Source organism: Vanellus vanellus (assembly GCF_965231255.1).
Source record: "Vanellus vanellus genome assembly, chromosome: 1".
Taxonomy (NCBI): domain Eukaryota; kingdom Metazoa; phylum Chordata; class Aves; order Charadriiformes; family Charadriidae; genus Vanellus; species Vanellus vanellus.
In genome coordinates, this window is record NC_138905.1 from 10,860,081 (window position 1) to 10,882,565 (window position 22,485).

Sequence of the window (22,485 nt, forward strand, 5' to 3'; positions counted from 1 at the left end):
ATGCTCAGCAATTTTTTCCTTTTTTCTGACTAAATATTAATAAAAGAGTGTTACTGTTTATCCTGATACTGTAAAGCCTTCACTCTTCTTGTTTTCTGCAATACTGTTTTCTTAAGCCTTTGTTGTGTTGGAGATGTGTATTACAACATTTTCTTTTGACACACTCACTAGTGAACAACCGTTAGTCACTTTTGCCTTTTTCAGTCTTTAAGGAGCACATCTTTGACAAACCACACTTGCACACAACTGTTCTGCTTTCAACCCATAAAGAGAATCATAGAATCATAGAATTGTTCTGGTTGGAAGAGACCTTTAAGATCATCAAGTCCAACTGTTAACCTAGCACTGCCAAGTTACCACTAAGTCCCTCAGCACTACATCTGCACATCTTTTAAATGCCTCCGGGGTTGGTGACTCTACCACTTCCCTGGGCAGCCTGTTCCAATGCTTGACAATACTTTCAGCAAATAAATTTTTCCTGATACCCAATCTAAACCTCCCCTGGTACAACTTGAGGCCATTTCCTCTTGTCCTATCACTTGCTACTTAGGAGAAGAGACCGACCCCCACCTCGCTACAACCTCCTTTCAGGGTGTTGCAGAGAGCGATAAGGTCTCCCCTCAGGCTCCTCTTCTCCAGACTAAACAACCCCAGTTCCCTCAGCCACTCCTCATAAGATTTGTCCTCCAGACCCCTCACCAGCTTCGTTGCCCTTCTCTGGACACGCTCCAGCACCTCAATGTCTTTCTTGTAGCAAGGGGCCCAAAACTGAACACAGTACTCGAGGTGGGGCCTCACCAGTGCCGAGTATGGGGGGACCATCACTGCCCTATTGGTGCCATTTCCTGTGTGTAGGAAGGCGTACGCATATACTGTGCCTTAGGCTGTTGTAGGCCACAGTGAACGTCAGACTGAAACTTCAGAGCAGTGTTTTGACTTTCCATGAGTACATCTGGACCCAAACGGCATTAAATGACATGACTGTAAAGCCTGATACTTTCTGAACTTAAAATGTCACTAGCGTATTCAGTAACCATTCGGTTTGGATGGTCTGGACTAGTTTTTCAGCCCTTGCTGTTCTAGCCCTGCCGGTCTAGAATGTGCATCGGAATGATTATGTACATTTCAGGGTTTAATTGAGTTTCTTTTCTTTGTAAACACTGGGTTTACTCTGTAGGATTAACTTCAGACTCCCTAGTGTCACTAGAAATATTAAAAGACTGAGAACAATACATAAAAAAAACAGAGAAGAGAACCAACCCAAATGTGTATTCATCTTGTAAAAATCTTTTACTGTTAATTTTCTGTATTTCTATAGTAAAACTCACTGTGCACTGCATGTTTAGGGTAATTGGTATAGTAATTGCCATCTAATCAAGAGTAGAGCTACTTTTTATTTAGATTTATTTTGACCTGTGGCAGTGATGGACAAAAATTACTTTGGAACAAGAATAATAGGGGCTCTGAAGATGCGGGAGGGAAAATAACTTGTTTTCCTTTTATATTGCAGTGAAAGTATATCCTAGATTCCAGATCAACTGTAAGAATTTTCATTTTTATGTGGTGTCTTGAAACTTCACAGTTGGTTTAAGTTCTGTTTCTCCTTCTTTTTTTTTTTATACAAATGTAGGTTTAGAAACTGCAAATGGCACATCTTTCACATTAACTTCTCTTTTTCTGCTGCCTTTTCTTTATTTTTAACTTCATTAGTGTTTAAAAGTAAGCTTGCCAAATTTCTATCTTCCTGTCCTGCTTGTCACAGTAAGCAGAAATGGGAAGAGGAAGGTCATGATTCTAAAATAGTATAATTGCTATTAAAATAGTAGGTAGAAAATTCATTAAAGGTTACTGCTTTCTTCTTCCCGAACCACACACAGTTTGATTAAATATCACATTGCCTGCAAGGCTGTCATCTGATTGAATTTATCCAGGAGTGAAACACTTCCTCTTCTGAAAAGGAATCTAGATTTCAGTGTTAGTTATATAAACCATATTCAATAAATGATAAAACAATCAGGTGTAAAAATCATATCTATTTATACTTAAACAGGAAAAGATGGAAGTTGTTCTAAAAATCAGGACTTCCTCCCAGTTTTATTCACAGTTGTGCTAATCAAGACTGAGTTGAGTGCCTTGACTGAGTTTCTTTGGTGAAGAGCTGGTGCTGATGTCATCTGGTTTTAAATACTCTTAAATGATGAGACGTTTACCACTTCTCTTTCCCAGCTCCATGGATTAAATCTGGTATAATATCAACAGACTCTAGAATACACATACAAGAAAAATGGGGTTGGGGAGGAGTGAAATCTGTTTTTCTTCCAGGAGAAGATGTTCTGTTTGTATCAGTATAGCAAATTTCTGTACATGTTTAATCAATTATTAATGCCTTCTTTGAACAGTTGACTCTTTGAAGGTTTGGGGTGGGGTAGGAGGAGCAGTTATTTTTTAATTGTTTAACTTGGAGCAGTTATTTTTATTTGTTTAACTTGTGCCACTTGGAAATGGGTTTATCTAACTGGAAATGCCATTCTTATATGAGAATAAGAATGGCAATACAGGGTTTGTGTGGTCTGGCTAGTACACTTTCTCGCTGTAGAAAGTGGAATGGAAAATCTGGACATACTGTGAGTGGTTTTCACACTTCATAAGTTTAGCCATCTGTGGCAGACAATCTATTCTGTGTTTGTTGTCAGGTTCAGTTACATTCGTTTAAAAAGGGAGAGGTTTGGGTTGGCTGGAGGATTTTGGGGAGAGAGCGAGAGAAAGACATTGCTCCTGCCCTGGGAGCAACTGAGCGTATTTTAGGGAGAGATTTTGCGCTTCAGAAAAAGAGGAGTAGAGGGGGAGAGGGGAAAAAAAAAGTTTCAGGCAGAAGGAAGTTTCAGGGATACACTGAGAAACTGCAGAGAAGAGAGAGGAATGGACTCGCAACCTGAGCTGATGGAGAAAGCAACTTCTCCAGCTGAGGCAGAGGGGATCGTGCAGAATTTGCTGCAGACCAGAAAGCTGGTGAGTTGTCGGAATAGAGTGAAGGCTGGAAGATGGGTGTCAGCAACCAAGGAGAGTTTCACAAACCTCCTTTTGTTTCTGTTCTGCCTTTTGTTTCTGTTCTGTTCTGTTCTGTTCTATTCTATTCTATTCTATTCTATTCTATTCTATTCTATTCTGTTCTGTTCTGTTCTATTCTAATCTTTTCTATTCTATTCTATTCTATTCTATTCTATTCTATTCTATTCTATTCTATTCTATTCTATTCTATTCTATTCTATTCTATTTGTGCATAATACTGGGATTTTGACAACTGTGTCACCACCATGAAGGGACTATTGGTCCTTACAGAACTTGAAAAGCCTTACAGAGCTGTACATGGTACCAACGCAGAGCAAGAAGTGTTTTTTCTACAGCAGAATGTGTTGTATTTGTAAATTTTGAGGCACTTTTGGGAAGAGGAGGAAAGAAATTTGATGCAGGCTGTTCTGCAGGTGCACAGCAGTATGGATGAAGTCAGGGCTGAGCAGAAAAGACAAAGAGAAGGCTTAGCTGTGATACCTATAGAAAGGCCTGCATTAAGCAGTTAGGCACTTGGTGAGTTTGTTTGATCTATGCCTTACAGCAGGGGTTACATGGCCACTGATCTCCCGCATGAACCACATTTTAGACAAAGTGGTTAATCAGGGCTCCGCTCACTCTGCCACCTTTAATCTTAGACCAGGGAAGTAAAGCATCATGAGTGCAGAATGAAATAAATAGTGCCTGAATGATCACGCTAAGCCAAGCCCAGAGCCTTTGATTGCCAAGGAGAGGTGTCATTTCTGAAGAATTGCAGAGGTGGCAAGATTCCTGCACAGAGAAAAGGAGTAAAACTCTGCTGCAAAACAGATCCCACATGAGGAGCCAAAAGCAGGAATTCCGACTGCCGCAGCTGCCAGGAGTGGGACTGACCTCCTCTGTCTTGAGACATTTACAGGTGACATCTGTGTTTCACGCGGTGGTTTCTACAGTCAGTAAGAGAAACAGGTGTGATTATGGAGTGAGCGGAAGAAAAACTGCGCTTTCTTTCAGTTCAGTAGTCTGGAGGACTAGCTCAGATTAGCTCCGTACGTTATGTCTGCGCTTGGGCAGATGAATTCTCACTCTTGCGGATAAACAAGGGCTGTGGCGCAGCATGTGGAGTCTCCTCAGCTACCATCCTTTGGAGGAAGTCAGTAGTGAAGGAGAAGCAGAAAAAGCCAAGATTTTCTCACACCTCTCTTGTTTGTTTGGTTTTTTGTTTGTTTGTTTGTTTTTTTTTTCCTGTAAAACAAGATTAATATTTCATTTCTTTCAGAGATAGAGGGGGTTTGGGTGTTGTGTTTTTTTTGTTTTTTTTTTTTTTCTTTTTTTTTTGATTGTGGCTGAAAGTTTGCAAAGTAGTCTGATATCAGTTGAAAACAGATGGTGTTAATTCAGCATATGCATATCCTACTGATAAGTATAAACTGTTCTGAATTTTTCTCACCAGTATTTGCTGGCCAGGTTTCTCAGTTAGACTGCAAAGGAAGAGAATTTAAAGTATGTTCTTGTTGACTGGGAAAAGGCTCTTTATAATCCAGTAAAATTTTCCACAGATGAGATCTGAGTTTCAAATAAAATTTATTATTCTGACTGAGGGAAATGATGTATAATGATTTGTGTGTTACATGATGAGAAACAGTTTATTATTAATTACTATGAGTGAATGGGCCCATGCTAAGGATGCTAAGGATGGCATTATGTGCCAAAAGATTTATTCCAAGGACTTCATCGTTTCAAGGTGAACATGACTGATGTCTTTTTCTACTGCCACAAATAGCTTCATGATCAACAAATCCTGAAGCTAACACTTAATACTTTGGTACAGTAGCCTTTAATATAACTGTTTTGAATTGCCAATGGCAGAATCACATCGCCGCCCTATCAGAACATATTACTGAGGTACAGTTTGGTGTCATTAGTTAGTTAAATCCAAAACCAGTCTGTGCTGAAGACAGGGTTCATCATGTGCAAACGGTAACTGTATCTTCACCTAGCACAGGCATCAGATGGTCCATTCGCTTCATAGAACTTTTGATGACTTTCCACAGGTTAGGATGAAAAGTTATGAGCATCTACAGTTCTGTATGTAAAATGCCTCTTAGAGTGTCACGGACTAGACTTAGGCAGAAAAAAAATGAAGTGATAATTGATTAAGAAACACTAATTATGTTATAGTGTAGTATGCTCTGTTGTAGTATGGTACATAGTCACCATGAATCTACAGACTTTGTCTTAATCTTGTTAAGCACCTACCTCATGGCAATTCGAGCTTTGCCGTTAGTGTTTCTCCTGATAGTGAATCTTTCTCATATTCAATTTTCTGTTTATGCAGTACATAGAGTACTGTATACCTTATGCTCTGTTTTGTCATTTATTTCATAAACTTTTGGGTTGTCAAAGCAGAATACGCTTCAGAATCATCCTCTGCAGAAACTTTCATGAGTCATGAGGAAGAGAGCATCTAGATAAATCCATTCATTTGGATCCTTTTTTTCTTTTACAGGAAAGTTGGATTATATTCTTAAAATTCACAAGTAATTTACAAATGAGGAAAGATTTTACTTCACAGACAGAAGTATTTATTCTGACTTCTTTATCACATTCAGGCTTTGGTCCTGGACTAGGGCTAAAGTACTATAGCACTCAGAGTGCTAACTGGAGTTGGTACTAAAACCACAGTATTGTAGCAGTGGTTGAGTAGTATTTTCTTTCTGTGAAGTCCCTTGTTAGTTTTTAATATACTGATATAGAAATAAAATACTTAAGAATATTTAACATATTTTAGTACAAAGTATATGAAGACAAACATTTATTATCAGTCAGTTTTGCCTATACAGCAGCTATATATTTCCTGCAATGTTTTCAAGCTGTTTATGGAATCGTGGAATCATAGAGTAGTTTGGATTGGAAGGGACCTTTAAAGGTCATGTAGTCCAACATCCCCTGCAATGAGTGGGGACATCTTCAACTAAATCGGCTTGCTCAGAGCCCCATCCAACCTGACCTTGAACACTTTCAAGGATGGGGCATCTACCACCTCTCAGAGCAACCTGTGCCAGTGTTTCACCACCCTCATTGTAAAGAATTTCTTCCTTATATCTAGTCTGAATCTACCCTCTTCTAGTTTAAAACCATTACCCCTCATCCTATTGCTGCAGGCCCTGCTAAAAAGTTCATCCCCATCTTTCTTATAAACCTTCTTTAAATACTGGCATGCTACTCTGTTTCCCCGGAGCCTTCTCTTCTCCGGGCTGAACAAACCCAACTCTCTCAGCCTGTCCTCATAGGAGAGGTGTTCCAGCCCTCTGATCATTTTTGTGGCCCTCCTCTGGACCCGCTCCAACAGGTCCATGACTTTCCAGCGCTGAGGGCTCCAGGGCTGGACGCAGCACTGCAGGTGGGGTCTCACGAGAGCAGAGTAGAGGGGCAGAATCCCCTCCCTCGACCTGCTGGCCATACTTCTTGTGATGCAGCCCAGGGTATGGTATAGCAAAGTATGAAATCTGTATTTGTCATTCAGAGAAGAAATTCTGACAATATTCTTCTGTTCTGAGGACAGGGGTTTTCCCTTCTCCTCTCCTTTTCCCCTTCCCCTTTTCCCTATTTTTCCTTTTTTTTTTTTTTTTTTTCTTTTTCAGAGATTGAATAGCAGGAAAAATATTGATCCCATTCGGTACAGAGATTTCAATGCAGAAGCAGTGCTCAACTCTAATAATTTGACTCTTTCTGTTAACTTGACGGATGCCCATTGTCTGAACCAATCTGCCAGAGATTTTTTCCCCATTGAAAAGTAACTGAGATACATGTAATTCTGTATACATTTAATATAATTGGGCAGCGAATCTCTTATATAAGCTTGTATCTCAGAACACCTTGCAAAGATAAGTAGCAAGATTACAGAGATAAATAGCAAAGAATAACAAAAAGCAAAAAGAAATAAAGAACAAAAAAGAATATAAAGAATATAATTGTTTTCAGGTGAGTTTTGAAGAGAATGTTACTGTATGAGGTAGCCAGAAATGTTTCCCTTTTGTATACGGCTATGGTAGAAAAAAAAATTACAAACAGTATTGAATTGTACTAAGGGGAATAGGTAAAGAGACTGCTGTGTCTTCAGTGAGCTGAAAAAGCAAACAGTATAGATATTGTTTGGAGATACAGCCTGAGGAAATGAAAACATGAGCTTGTGAATAGTATGTATGTTGTCTAAACTCAGTTAAATGCACACATATGGAGTATTGTTCCAGTTACAATATTTAAGTCAAAGTTTCAAAACATGGGATTTCATTCTTCTCAGGAACTGATTTTCCTCTGATGCATTTCTGCTGTTTTAAATTGCTGTTCCTAATTTTTACCAGTATAAATTGAGGAAGGAATTGCTCCATTGCCCTTATAGGCAAAAGTTGTCAGTCCAGACTACCTCTTCTATGCAAATGACTGAGAACAACCATTATGCCTACTTATATAAAGTAGATTTAATGTAGGTTTAGATCCCTTTGAAAAGCACTGTGTAAGGGCCACATCTGTCTGTAGTTCGCATGTCAAATTTCCACCGAATTTCTCCTTTCTCCCCCCGAGATCAAAAGAAGCATATGGCCTTTTATGTGTTTAACTGAGGAAAGAAGTTGATACCTCATGTCACGTCAGCTGTTAAGTGCACTGTGCTGTTCCCCTTGCATTTGAAGTGAAAATGGCAATTTCAAACAATTTCACAGAGAAAATGAAAGGAGCAAGAGGATGGAAAGTACAGAAGTGCTCATCTGAGGTATGAGTGACTCTGACTGACATGAATGAAAGCAGGAAAACTCTGAAAAAAAGTGCTTATTGTTTTGGGATAGACTAAAAAATTTATATTAGTTTTAACAGAAGAGAGGTTTATCTTTACAGAGGCTCCAAAGGAGGGGGGTGGGGCGGGGAAGCACTGAGAAAATCAGACTGACTGGCATCTCCGTGCTGCTGTGTAGTGATTTAGAAACTAGTTTTCTGCCTGACTGCTCAGTCCCCAGAGCAAAATACTTCCAGAAAAGAAAGACAAGAGTTACATTAAAGGAAAGCTCTAGTATATTACTCATGAAGCAGGGTATTTCCCTCCCATACACAAGGCCAAATTCAGTTCATCAAATTCATCTTCCACTCCCCTTGCCAGCAATGGCGCACAAGGCAAGGCAGTACGGGTCGGCTGATGGGGTTTTACTGATGGTTAGAATTTGTTCAGAGCATATATTGCTCCATTCTCAGCTGATGAGAATAACTTTTATACACGTGTTTTAATATATTTTCCTTACCATGCACAGTTCATCTGCTCCCCTTTACCTGTTGTCTCCAGAGGTGCATTCCCACGGTCTTTGGTTCTTCGTGTCATAAAAGTGACGCCATGTCAGCCTTAGTCTGTGGAGAGAAGTTTCTCGATATTCTTGCCCTAATGTTCGTTACCAAAAGGGTTTGCGAAGTTGGTCCTCTCTAGTCGGTGGTTACCACATAATAGATATTAAGTCCAGAAGGGTCCACAAAAACTTGCATGATAAACTATTTATTTGCACAGGACAAGCTACAAAACATTGTCCAATATCTCTGTCTGCATCCTACAAGAAGATGCAGTTAAGGATTCTGTACTTACAATGATGTAATCAAATATTAGTTTGTTATGTTAGTACCTTTTAATTAGGTTCCATTTACAAGCAATTTTAAACATACTGTGAGATTACTAAAAGGTCCTTAATGAATAACTGATTTTCATAGATTCTTTGAAGTAAATTGAATGTTTAAAGTAATGAATTGCCAAAATTTGTAACTGTTCTTACTGATGCATTTCTAATGATGAAGACCACATATCATAACACTGAATAACACATACAAACCCTTTTATGAATTGAACAGATTCATTACAATTGTACTTTTTACTGTGAGTTTTAGGGGTTTGGAAAGGTTGTATTTGGGGAGTTTTCTGATACAAAAAAAAATCACAGATGTGAGAGCTGGAACACAGAGAGCTACAGCACAGGCTTTGCCTTCCACCCCATCACTACCTTTGTAACCTGCATTGATCTCCACTAAAGTGACCTCTTTTCAGAATGGGAGAGTAATTTCTGTCCCTCCACTGTGTGACATCTTTTCTAGATGCAAATGATTTATTCCCAGTAATTTCATTTAACACATCAGCGTGCGTCTCTCGAACTGATGCTAGTCATGAGTTTGCTGAGCAAGCTTATTGTCTGCATAGTCAATTTGAAGACAAATTTTGTCTTTTTTGAAGGCAAAAACCATGACTTGCATTGTTTTTCTGGTAATCAGGGTACAGCCAGCTTTCTGCTGACGTTTCAAATCTGTTGCAAGTCAACACCAGACGCTTCAGGAAACCTTACCCTGCAGAGAGTAAGGCTTGCTTTCTCTAGAGTGTAGAACAGGCTTTCCACCATGCTCTTGAGTCTTGAGAAGATAGCGGCAGTAGAGGGGCTTCAGCTGTGGCCCACTTTATCTTTGCTTTTTCATTCCATCACAGACTGTAGGTAGTCTAACATCACTGCCTCTATTACATAGACAATCTAGTGGTGGAAAACTCTAATAAGGGTCCTGTCATTACAATTGTTATTGGTTTGTGCATATGCATAGGTGTGTACATATTGTATACATTATTTGCAGTTGTCCCTACATGTACCAAAAATATATATATAAATACGGGTCTATTTCGTCAGCTCTAAGGAGGACAGAAGAAGTTTAAGTTTATTTCTGTTGCGATCACAGAAAATGTTAAAAGAACAATGAATAACGAAGGATTACATATTTGCCGCTAAAATCCTAAACATGCAAAAAGTGTACGAGAGTTGTATGCCCGAGTGTGATAGCTCAGTTCTTTGAGCAAATGAAGCTAATATCCAAGCGTGGCTGGATGAATATAGAGAGAGGAGGATGCAAGAACAGCACCATATCATACTCCAACAAATTCATTGAGAAGAGGAGGAGAAAGATTGAGTAAATAGAAACAAGCACACTGTTTAGAGGTAAAAATTCACCACATATCTCCTGAGCCACTTAAGTCCCCCAAAGTAAATTATCTCTTTAAAACAGATAAAAAGCAGTGGAACATATGAGTATTTCCTAGTGCTTGACTGAATTCTTGTAGTGGGTCTGAGTCTTGCTGGCCTTACCAGCAATGCCATCTAATTGAAGGAGTCAAAAATAGGTAGAAAAAAGTATTTTCACAAAGATTCACAAAGAGGGGGATGGTCATCTCGAAGGCATTATTCCAAAGCCACCTCACAATTTAACAGGGTTCATAAGGCTTTGTCCAGACAGCCTCTAAAAATTAAAGCTCAGGAGATAAAGCATGTCAAAACTAATGTGTATTGGCAAGGCAGAAAAGGAAGGTTTTGCTAAATCTGTTTGCACACAACCTTCAACCCAGTGTTGCGAGTTCCTCGCTTGTGATCTTGTCATTGAACTGCAAGACCGAGGAGTGTATTCTTCTCCTATCTTTATTATCAAAATGTCATTAAGCTTAAAAATTGGTTGGGGAGGGGGACAATTGTTTCTTCTTCAATTCTTTAATCTGTAGTATTGGGGAGAACGTAGCTGTAGCTTTATCTCAAGCACAAACTTGGGACTTATTTTAGTCCAGGTTTCCCTCAGAAGCAGATCTGATTACCATTATTACCATTATGTCCCTCCTGAAGGGATGTCCCAGAGTGCTGTGAAATTCTCTCCATATAAAAAGGTCAGCAATAAAGTAATAATGTTTATAAGGTTGTCATGACGAAACAAGAAGTGGAATAATTTACTTCTAGTTCTTGAGATTTACATTCAAGATTTATAGTGATCATTTGCCAAACAGAATTATTTTTTTTAAAAATTATTGAGGGTGATAGTAGATAGCTAGAAGGAAATGGTTTAGAAATTCTGAAGAAGATGGAAAAAGTGATAAAATATGGAAGAAAACTTCATGGCTTATTCAGTCAGAGGGTTTGCCCAGGTCACCTGTCTGACATCTAACCTGACCTTTAACCAGTAACTGTAAGGCCTAGGAATGCCTGCCTGTATTCAACAGGGTTTTTAATTTGGCTCCACAGTAGTCTTATGAAGGTTTCTGCTCCATCTTTCCTTTGGATGCTTTTGACCTAAAATGAGCATAACATTATAAATGTGTTACAGGGACCAAAAATACAGGGATAGGGCTAGAGAGCACAATTGCTCCTTCCACTTCCAATTCGTTGTGATAAAGAGATTAGAATTTGGTGAAGATCAGCCTTAGCTTGTTCCTCGCTAGTTTACAAATACAAAGGAAATGAAAAAAGTAAATTTAACAACTACTGTAAAGATATCTGCCAAAATACTGCAGTTGAACTTCCCTTAAACCTATTAATGCAGTTCCGGGGTAGCATGCTAACATCACTGATGATGAGATTATCCAGGAAGAAGAAAGAAACCCACACATTTTATCACAATACTAAAATATTATATTTATTTTTTCTTAAGTCAATATAAATATCAAGTAAAAAGAATTAAGACTTGCCTTTTGTGAGAATACCTGCTGAGAACTTTTTGAAAACTGTGGTACATCTTCCTGTAATGTCTAGTAGTCTGAGCTTCTTTATATGTAGACAAAGATATAAAAACAAGATCTGTTTTTCTTCAATAAGGCCTTATAAGCCTACATTGGGATGTACTGATCAGCAACTTAACTGTCATCTGAAAATAATAATTCCATAAAGTATTATAGACCTTTTAATGAATGTGTTATTAATAGCTCTTCCCCAATACCAGTGACCATCTGTGACTGCTTCACCATCTGTGACTGCTATTTCAGTTCGGGAGGGGGAAATAACAGTGGTATTGGACTGAATTTACAATATAAATTAATAACCAACTAAACCTACTGTAGATGATTAATTTGTCTTTGATTATAAGTACACACTGAGCAAGAGAAAATTAGTTTCTTTGATTTGTTGGCACAACATGGGTTTGGGAAATGGCCACAGGAGCTGAAAACAAAATTAAATTGCATTTATTGAAATCTGAAACATGCAAAAGTTGGTGGAATTTAGATGAAGAGGATGAAAAGAGCTTAAATGGCACTTGAAAAGGTAGTGAATGTTTCTATAAAGATCCATGGCAAATGATGTGTTGATTATTGTGATTTTCTAAGGTTAGGTAACAGTGGAGCAGCAAAAGAGGGTTGTCAACACTTTTTATAAACTTTTACAATTTGTTGACAACATATTAGAATAAACAGAGAAAATAGTGATTTTTAAAGTCCTAATTAAAATTAATCTTGCTGACTTCTTATCTGAATAAAGTAGCATTTATTTCAGAAGAAATTCCATTTTTAATTAATAACAGCTAATGCTTGCTAACGTGCTGTGCTTGCCTGCAGAGGCAGAAGAGCCAAGTCGGTTAATATTCTTTTTGCTTCCCTTGTTAAACTGTGCTAAAGTGTTTCCATATTTTGCTATTAACATGGATGCATTCTCTAATGACTGAGGTGATTATTTTTAGTTTATGTGTATAGACAATCCCTTTTACTTCACTAAGGCAAAATTTATAAGAAGCTATTGGGGAGAAAGGATACAATTTCAAAAGCATTCAAGTCCCACTTCTTAATGTATTTGCATTTTGTGGGAGCCTAAGTTTACTTCAAAACCGAAAATAATCTCTCAAAACCCCTAGTAATTTAGGGTGCAATTTAGATTGTATCTAAGTAGTTGTGTTGCCTGCTTTCCTAGCTGATGAAGAGAGATAGACACCTCCAAAAAATGACTCATCAGCTGTGACAGTGAATCACCCTTCTGCCATTAACTGTGGGGAAGTCCGGACATCTGGACTGAACCAGAGTCCTATGTTTTTATACTGCTTAACTTCTTTGAAGTTTTAAACTGCAGCTTTGGAACTGGACAAATTTCATTTAAGAAAGTCTTCAGTGACCTGAAGTAAGCTCACACCACTTTTGTAAAGCACAAGAATCTTCCCTGAATATATATATTTAGCAGCAGAGGTGAGGCAAAAATGACAAGGTGGACGAAGAACTACCTGTTTTACCAAGTGTGTTGGCACCAGAAAGTTCTGCTTTGGTGTCTGGATTTCAGTAAAAGTTATAGCTGCTCAATATGCACTCAGTGTCTGGGTCAGAGACTTCTATTTGACTGTACAGATTATACATATATTTATATATTAGTATGAATATGTATATATACACATTTATAATTATATTTTTTTCTATGAAATGTTAAATAAAAGGAAGGTGCGTAGGTCTATATATATTCCCCTTCCACACACACATGCATTGTATATGTTTATGTATAAGTATATGGAAATTAAAAAAAAACTAAAAAACTTTTAAATTACAGTCAATTCAATTTCAAGAATATAAAGTAGATTTTTCAGTCTTCGACTAAACAAAGTCCTAGTGAGTGTCACCCTTATTTTGCATTAGATTGCTTATTTTCCTGGCCTTTAGCAGACTGCCAGTTTCTTTTTCTTGCCGTTTTCTGCTGCTTATTCACAGATACCACGAGCTTCCTCTCCGTTAGCGAGAGTACGTGGTTAAGATATAGAGCCATAGGATGAAAAAATTTGAACAGTTTGTGAAAAATTTGTGATCAAGCCTCCAGAATAGTGATCCAGTCTTGTTTCTTCTGTTGCAGACAAAGGGTTCTTCAAGCATAACTCCATCAGGCACTCAAAAGAAGGTGAAGAGGACTCTGCCAAACCCACCTCCAGAGGAAGCAACAGCAGGAACTCAGTCGCCATATACTTCTGTGGGATCAGTTTCACGTAGAAGGATTTGTAGGACCAACACTATGGCCAGAGCCAAAATTCTTCAGGATATAGACAGGGAATTGGATCTGGTCGAACGTGAATCAGCCAAGCTTAGGAAGAAGCAAGCAGAGCTAGATGAGGAGGAAAAGGAAATAGATGCCAAGCTGAGATACTTGGAAATGGGCATTAATAGGAGGAAAGAAGCCTTACTGAAAGAAAGAGAAAAGAGAGAGCGTGCCTATCTCCAAGGAGTAGCAGAAGAACGTGATTATATGTCAGACAGCGAAGTTAATAATACCAGGTCAACCAGGATAGAAACTCAGCATGGCTTGGAAAGACCACGTACTGCACCCCAGACAGAATTTAACCAGTTTATGCCACCCCAAACCCAGCCAGAAACACAGTTTGCCCCTGCTACAAGCCCATATGCTCAATATCAGTATTCATCTCCTGCCCTGCCCACTCAAGCACCAACTCAGTTCACACAGCAATCACATTACCAACAACAGCAGCCTTTGTATCACCAGCAGGTTTCACCCTATCAGACCCAGACAGCTTTCCAAACAGGAGCTACTATGTCCTTTACTCCACAGGCTCAACCTCCTCCATCTCAACAGCCATCATACCAACTCCCATCACAGATGATGGTGATACAGCCAAAGCCAAGACAAACTACATTATATTTGGAGCCTAAGATAACAACAAACTATGATGTAATTCGCAATCAGCCTCTCATGATAGCACCAGTTTCAACTGACAATAATTATGCAGTTTCCCAGCTGGGCAGTAAATATTCTACCTTAGACTTAAGGATAGGACTCGATGAGAGAAACAGCATAGCAAGCAGTCCTATATCAAGCATATCTGCAGATTCATTCTATGCGGATATAGACCACCATCATACACCTCGAAATTATGTGCTGATTGATGATATAGGAGAACTTACTAAAGGGACAGGAGCACTTGGATCCAGTTTTAGCCTCCACGAGAAAGATCTGACCAAAACAGATCGACTACTTCGCACAACTGAGGCCAGGAGAGCACAAGAAGTGACAGACTTCCTAGCACCACTGCAGACTTCTTCTAGGTTACATTCCTATGTTAAAGCTGATGAAGACCCGATGGAGGACCCTTATGAGCTCAAACTTCTGAAACACCAGATAAAGCAAGAGTTCCGTAGAGGTGCAGAAAGTCTTGACCATCTGGCTGGCCTGTCACAGTATTACCACGCGGAGGGCAGCTACAGGCATTTTCCGAAATCTGAGAAATATAGCATAGGTAGGCTCACTCTTGAGAAACAGGCTGCTAAGCAGCTCCCAGCAGCCCTCCTTTACCAGAAGCAGTCAAAACACAAGAAAGCTTTGATAGACCCCAAACTAACAAAGTTTTCACCTATCCAAGAAAGCAGAGACCTTGAGCCCGACTATTCAAGCTATATGACTTCTAGCACTTCAACTCTTGGGGGAATTACTACTAGGGCAAGGCTTCTTCAGGATGATATCACTTTTGGCCTTAGAAAAAACATCACTGACCAACAGAAATACATGGGGCCACCACTGACTTCATCCATTGGAGCAAGCCTTGGGACTGCACTAGGTCCAACAATGAGATCCGCATTACAAGATGAAGCAGACAAGTCTTATAGCAGTGGTAGTAGATCTAGGCCCTCATCCAGACCCTCCTCAGTTTATGGGCTTGATTTGTCACTGAAAAGGGATTCTTCCAGTTCTTCTTTAAGACTGAAAGCTCAAGAAGCTGAACCCCTAGATGTTTCCTTTAGCCATGCAGCACCTTCTGGAAGAACTAAACCCACCAGTCTACCTATTAGCCAAAGCAGGGGGAGGATCCCAATAGTAGCGCAGAACTCAGAGGAAGAGAGCCCACTAAGTCCAGTTGGACAGCCAATGGGAATGGCAAGAGCAGCAGCTGGACCCTTGCCACCAATATCTGCAGATACCAGGGACCAGTTTGGATCGAGCCATTCATTACCTGAGGTCCAGCAACATATGAGGGAGGAGTCACGGACTCGAGGCTATGATCGAGATATAGCCTTCATCATGGATGACTTCCAGCATGCCATGTCAGACAGTGAAGGTAAATTAGGCCTCAGACTGGTATCTTACTATCACAACGCAAATCCTCATTTCTATGCATGTGTCTAATTTTTGTTATACTGCAAAGACTTGTTCTTTTTTCTGTTCCTTGGTGCATCTTCTGTGTATCTACATTTTTGGGGTTTGGTTTCTTTTCTTTTATTTGATTTTTTTTTTTTTTTAATTTTACCCTTATAGTGGTTTCTGAATGGTGTTAAGCTGCTCTAGCATGCTCACTGTATTGTTGTTGATTTGCTTTCCTTTTGGTTTGCTTGTGCATTTTCCTTTTCACTTGTTGATGTCTACTTGATACTGTGTAGATTATTCCATGTACAATACATACCCTCCCATCAGTCTTTATGTGGAGCCTTCTCCAGTGACTGTGAATCATTGAACTTATTTGCAACAGTTTTTGTTGGGATTTGGATGTAATCTCCCAAATCCTCTAAAAAAAAAACTCTAGTAATTTTATTTGCATGAAATTCCATGATAGAATTGGAGAACTGATAATTCCATCTCCCGATGCACCACTTTAGATCTGCATTTATATAGAAATAGTATGTTCATTAAGTACATATTGTATGTTAGAACCATATAGAGCTTAATGTGATAGCAAAATAACACTCTACATATGGTTTGTTGAAAACATCCTGTCATGTGGACTTCTGTGCATTCCGAATTGTGATGATGTAAGATAAATTGTCATTTGGATGGTGCAAGACAATCTCATCCTTCAATAAACTTGCATAAAGTATTTTACTTCTATTAATGGATTATGCAGCGCAGCTGGTTTTATATGCACCCCATACAATATGTCTGCCAAATAAGCACAAGAGTTTATCTCACTTTGGTTCATGAAAGGAACCTTTCTGATGTATTATAAATGGTGCAATTAAAAATGTTTCTTCTGAATAAGTGCAGCAGAATGTTAAAGCTGATGTTAAGTACTAAATAACTGCAAATTATGTATCAGTTTTGTTTGAGTTAGTTCAGATTTAATATATTCTAAATTGTTTAAAAAGCACAAAGACAGTTTGAAAGAAAATGAAATTAATATGTTCAAAATTGTATGCGCTCCCTTAACTTTTTATGTGTATTTACTGCACAATAAAAGAGACTTTGCATGCGCTATATTGTCTGTAAATGGCAATGATTGTCTCAAAAGACACATTTGCATGATTATGAAGTAGTACGGTTTATTTTTCAGGTTTCTGTTAACCTCAGCGTTTATTATTGCATTATTGCTTTTCTACATAAGCTGAATCTTTCAAAATGTTAGAAAAAAGAATCTATTTGCCTTCCTGATACTACAATATATTGAAGAGGTTTATTCTATGTTTAGAATTATAGAATCATAGAACCATTTAGGTTGGAAAAGACCTTTAAGACCGTCGAGTCCAAATGTTTCTTTTCATATTTCTCATATATTTACAAACTCCTCATGAAGCCTGTGTTTCAGAGAAGGCTCAGGATCATCAGCTTTTTTCATTTTTATCACAACTTAAAGTGTTTTCACTGTTTTTAAATTCTCAACACACAAAGTCCTATAATTACAGCTGAAGGCAGTTGAAAGGAACGCCCCAAGTTGCAACTCCTATCATATTATCTTGTCTCAACTCAACTTGTGACTTTTAAGGGTCGTTCTAGAGTCATATTTTGAAAGACATAGGACTTTCCTCCTGAAAATTAAGGAGAACCAAACTGGACCAGAAAAAGCCTGTTTGGTGCTATTCTGCCTCTAACAAATAGGTCATAGGGAGTTCTATTTCTGCACTACAGTGCCTTACATTTCTGTTATATATTTGTACAAAGCATACATGTTACATGTTAGGTTGAACATGTTTTAGTTTTAAGCTAGTCTCTGATTAGTTACACTCTTTCAGAAGTATTCTAGATCAATTCACATGTTCCTTATTAGATTGACATGTCCCTAAATACCAGGGCTTCCCCTTTCAGCAATATTTTTCTAATTTCTATCAAGCTTTTGTTTCTTCACAAATAACTTATTTTTGCACCATTCTATGTAAAGTCTTGGGAAATCAAAATGTTTTATGACATTTTCAAATATGCTGTCTAATAGCAAGTAACTTGAATTGAAAATAATTCATATAATTTGGATGTAAGATAAAAAATGTTCCAAAGAAGCAATTACGATTCTTCAGAAAGTTATGGCCCTTTTTTCCCTGGACTGCACTTCTCTCTGTAGTGCCCTGACAGTTATTCTGGCATGTTGCATCCTGCCTTTTGACACAGTTTTCTTTGCTTTTTCTCTTTTTTTTTTTTTTTTTTTTTTTTTTTTTTAACAACTGCTGCATGGTGTTGATGAGATTTCATTAAAAGAAATCAGTCTTAAGCACTATCTTAGGAAAACTCTTCTTGTACTAAAGCTTGAATTTTCACCTTCAGAGACTTTTAAAAATTAATATAAGTCAAAGTGTTAAATTTAAATTGTTTTTCTTCAGTTCAAATTGAGAGCTGTGCTTGACTTTCTGTTCATTTCTTAAGTCACGTTCCATAAGAAATACCAGAAGAGAATACAAATAGGACTTTGAGGCCAAACCTTCTGATTTTAATTAAGTACACCTAAATACCGTAGCAAATCTTAAAATCATGCTTCATCCATAAGTAGTACCTACACTGGGATTCCAAACATCAAACAAGTTAAAAAAAATGTCATTAGTGTCAAACGAGTACAACATCCAGAGGTTCCCACTAAAAATAAATAGCATTCTGAGCTTTGAAACGTCTGGTATTTTCTCAGGGTTCCAAATACCATGAAAGTTCTGATCCAGTAAATAGCTCTTTATTAACCCCAAAGCTACCACAGTTTCTACAAACTATTAAGTATGTTGAAGATACTAATTTTCAAGGGTGCTGAAGCTAGTGCTTAATTTTGTGAAGGTAAATAGTCCCCACTGGTGAGCTGAGAAGATATAAAATGTACCTTTTCTCACCTAAAGGATTTTTTTTTTCTTTCATATGCAAATTTGTTAATTCTACCATAGAGTTTAGAAGTTTAAAATGGAGTTATGAAGACATCAAGACATTAACACAGCTGACCCCTTGTAATTTTTCATCTGTAGGATTTAGGTGATCACTGTTAGTTCTCTGATTGAGTTTCTTGGATTCCGCAGCCTGGAGTTCAATTTCACCTTGTTAAATTGTGGGTGATTAACAGCATGGGACGTTATTCGCTCCAGCAGAAGTTTTTTACAGGTGGAACCGTCTGGTTGCATATTGTTAGTCTTAGAAAAAAGAGTGTATCCTCTATGACTGTCAGTGACTCATCTTGGCTGTTCTCAGGTTTCCAGCTGAAACAAACCCCAACTAATCAAGCCAAAACCAATTAATTGTGTGTGCATGTCCGTACGAGTGTGGCGCGTGTGTGTTTATATATACATACATACATACCTTTTTAAATTTCATATAAAATGTGCACATTCATCACAGTCTGATAAAAAAGTAGGCTGGTCTGAACTGCAGTATGGTAGTCTACATAATGTACTAGCTTTTCTAAACAAAAAATCCAGCAAAAGTTATTTCAGCTGAGACAGGAGTAGAAAAAAAAAATTCTTTCTTCTGCTCAGCGAATGACACAGATTGCGATAGTCAGCATTAGTGTCTGGGATCAGAAAAATGCATTAGGTTCTTCACGTAAGCTTCAGTAAGAAGTTTGGTCAGGATGAGTTATGAACCCGCCTGGTAGGTGCAGGCACTAGTCAATTGGCATAAAGGATTTGTGTATTAGATCATAATGGTTTATTGAGAGCAATTAATCAATAACTAATTGCTAACCAGGCAAGCATCAACCTTTAATAATGTTTCTATTTAATTCATATATGCTGATCTAAATAATACTTTCAGACCATTTCGTATTAGAGCAAATTTGTGCGGTTAGGAGACTGCATGGTATCTGAACCAAGATTAAGAATTATCCAAAGGCCTGACGTAATATATGATTTTTTTTTTACTACATACAAAATATTACTTTTCAAAAATCATGCATACATATTATTCCTCTTATTAAAGAAATTTAATAAAATAGTAATGAAAAAACAAATTATTTTTTTTCCTTCCATTAAACTTTTTTCAATTATTTGTTAAACCAAATAGATTAATTTACTTTAACAACTAAATAGAGAAGGCTATGCATGTTACTGACATTTTTCATTTTTAATTCTCTTCTGTGACATGGAACAATTGCATGCCCTCTTGTTACCATAGCAACAACTGACCTTATTTAAGGTTTACAATTTCTGGTGGCTTTGCTGAAACAAATATTGTCTTTCTTTGAATTCCAAATTTATCTGGTTGTTAAAGCATAAAATTCAAACTTTCATTACATTCTGATTAGCTGCATATTGTTTTGGCTTACACTGATGGGCAACATAGATGAAAATCTGTACGTTGTATAGTGAAAATATTATTAAATACATAAAAGCTAATTCTGAGCCCAATGGAGTGGAACCTGTGTCAGCTGACCCAATAGTCAGTAGGCATAAATATGTGTATTTGCAAAACTAATTTCAATGAAATGGTGTTATTTGATCCCGAAAGGGTATCTAACACAATAGATTGTATACAGGTTTAAAACTGTTGCAAATATAAGGTCATTGGTCTTCTAGAATTATTGCAGAAAGAACATTCTGGCTAACTTTCCACACACAAAGAAGGTTCATACTGCAAAATCGGGGGATGGAATTCAAAATGACAACACTTTTGCAACAATTCTGCTTAGAATGACAAGGGGTATAGAGTGCTTCATATCTTCTTTGATTTGGGATGATACTGATTTCATAAAGGAGTCTCAGTTCTCTTATAAGCAGTTCTAGATTGTTTCCAAAAATAATTTGAACAATATCCAATTCAGAAGTTTGGGAATTAATGGAGGTTGGGTTTTGAGGGTTGATTTTTTGGGTTTTGTTTTGGTTTTTGTTGTTTTCTTTTTTTTTTTTTCCTTAGCTTACTGCAAAGTAACTAATTTGACTAATTTTTTTCATCAAACATTTTAGAAATATATGAAATCTGCAGTGTATTTCTGAGCTGCCAGAAGGACGGAAATGGCTATATCCCTAGGCAGTGGGTTTCTTCTGGTATTTAATATCCACAAGTAGTATGTAGTTTTGACATAAACAGAATCTTCTCACTTTGCTATACCACTTACAGCTAAATTACGCCCGAGTTCAATGTCTCAAGTCTCGCCTGTAACTTTGCTTTAGCTGCATGGCCAGTTAGTAACCACTATGCATGTTTGCTATGCACAGTGCACATTATTGCCCTTTGCCCAGCACTGGATCAGAACATTTGACCTGTCCTTGGTTTTCAAAGCCTATCATCTCCGTCGTGAAGAAACAGATTGGTTTGACAAGCCCAGGGAATCTCGTTTGGATAATGGACATGGGCTCGACAGAAGGTTGCCAGAGAAGTTGTCCCACTCTCGACCACCAAGTCAACACCAAGATCAAGTAAGCTGTCAAGTAAGCTGTGCCTTTAGTTTTATAAATGTTTGACAATTTAATCATACTGTCTGATAGTGTAGGGCGTACAGGATTAATCAAATTCCAGCTACATTCAGCTAAAGTGCTGCTGAACCTGTATTTGTCATCAGTACTTGATGATGAAATTAGAGTAACGTCCATCAGCAGTTCAGTATTAATTTTGCAGGTTGACTTTTCATTTTTGAAACACGTCTGATGATAGGAGTTAATCTGCTAACCAGAACTATCTATACTTTAGGTATTTCTATTAAAAATAAAAATAAAAAAAGAAAACAACTAGTCCCATTTTACCTCACCAGCTTTATCCCATCCAAATTCAAGCCCTTTCTTTTAGTAGCTTACGGAAATGAGTTGTGTTATCCTGTTGACACTTGTTCCCGCTTTCAGTCGGTCGGTATAATCCCAACAGTCTAAGATCAATTATTGAACAAATGAGCAAGACTTTATCAATCTAACAGATAGAACGTTTAATTTATTATAGCAAGAAAGAAAAATAACACATTCTGCTTTTCAAGCTTTTCAACATTGAAATCTAGTTCACATCAGTATACTGAGAGATATCCTCTTTGTATTAATGAAGGTTATATATTTCAAATCTTTAAGGTCTTCGCTTGGTTGTTTCAGTTACCATTTTTACTGATTAATTGAGATTATACTCTGTTTTCCATGAGATGCAATGGATGGAAGAGAAGGTATTGCGTGGCCCCTTTGTGGTACTTAATAGCTTATATTGCTCATATTAATTACTCAGGTAATATACAAAAAGGAATATCCTACTGTCATGCACCCTTTGAAACTTTTTTGCTGGTGAGCATTTGCACTGACATTTGACAATGGGATGTAGGCGTTATGAAGTAAGAATTCAATTATCTTACAATAGAATCTGCCATTTATTTTTATTTTCCCATTTTTTCATATCTCTAGTTTAGCTTATATTGAGATTTACACAGCCTAGGTTGTACCGAGCTGCCCGTTTCTTGTTGAGAAAGAGGGTTTTACAAGATACAAGTCTTACAGGAATCTGTTCAAATAACTCACTCTATGAACCGATTTTATTGCAGGATAAAGAATGTTTTAGAGTCTTCACAACT

At 37.7% G+C, this 22,485-nt stretch overlaps 1 protein-coding gene across 1 annotated transcript in view; it reads left to right on the plus strand.

Annotated features, from left to right (window-relative positions):
* PCLO (piccolo presynaptic cytomatrix protein) overlaps positions 1-22,485 on the plus strand; it is a gene marked incomplete at both ends in the record, with an annotated part of 381,090 nt that overhangs the window by 209,056 nt on the left and 149,549 nt on the right. Inside the window, 2 exons of the mRNA XM_082487957.1 lie at positions 13,689-15,897; positions 21,225-21,373. Coding sequence (XP_082344083.1) covers positions 13,689-15,897; positions 21,225-21,373 — 2,358 coding nt within the window. The remainder of the gene's footprint in view (positions 1-13,688; positions 15,898-21,224; positions 21,374-22,485) is intronic.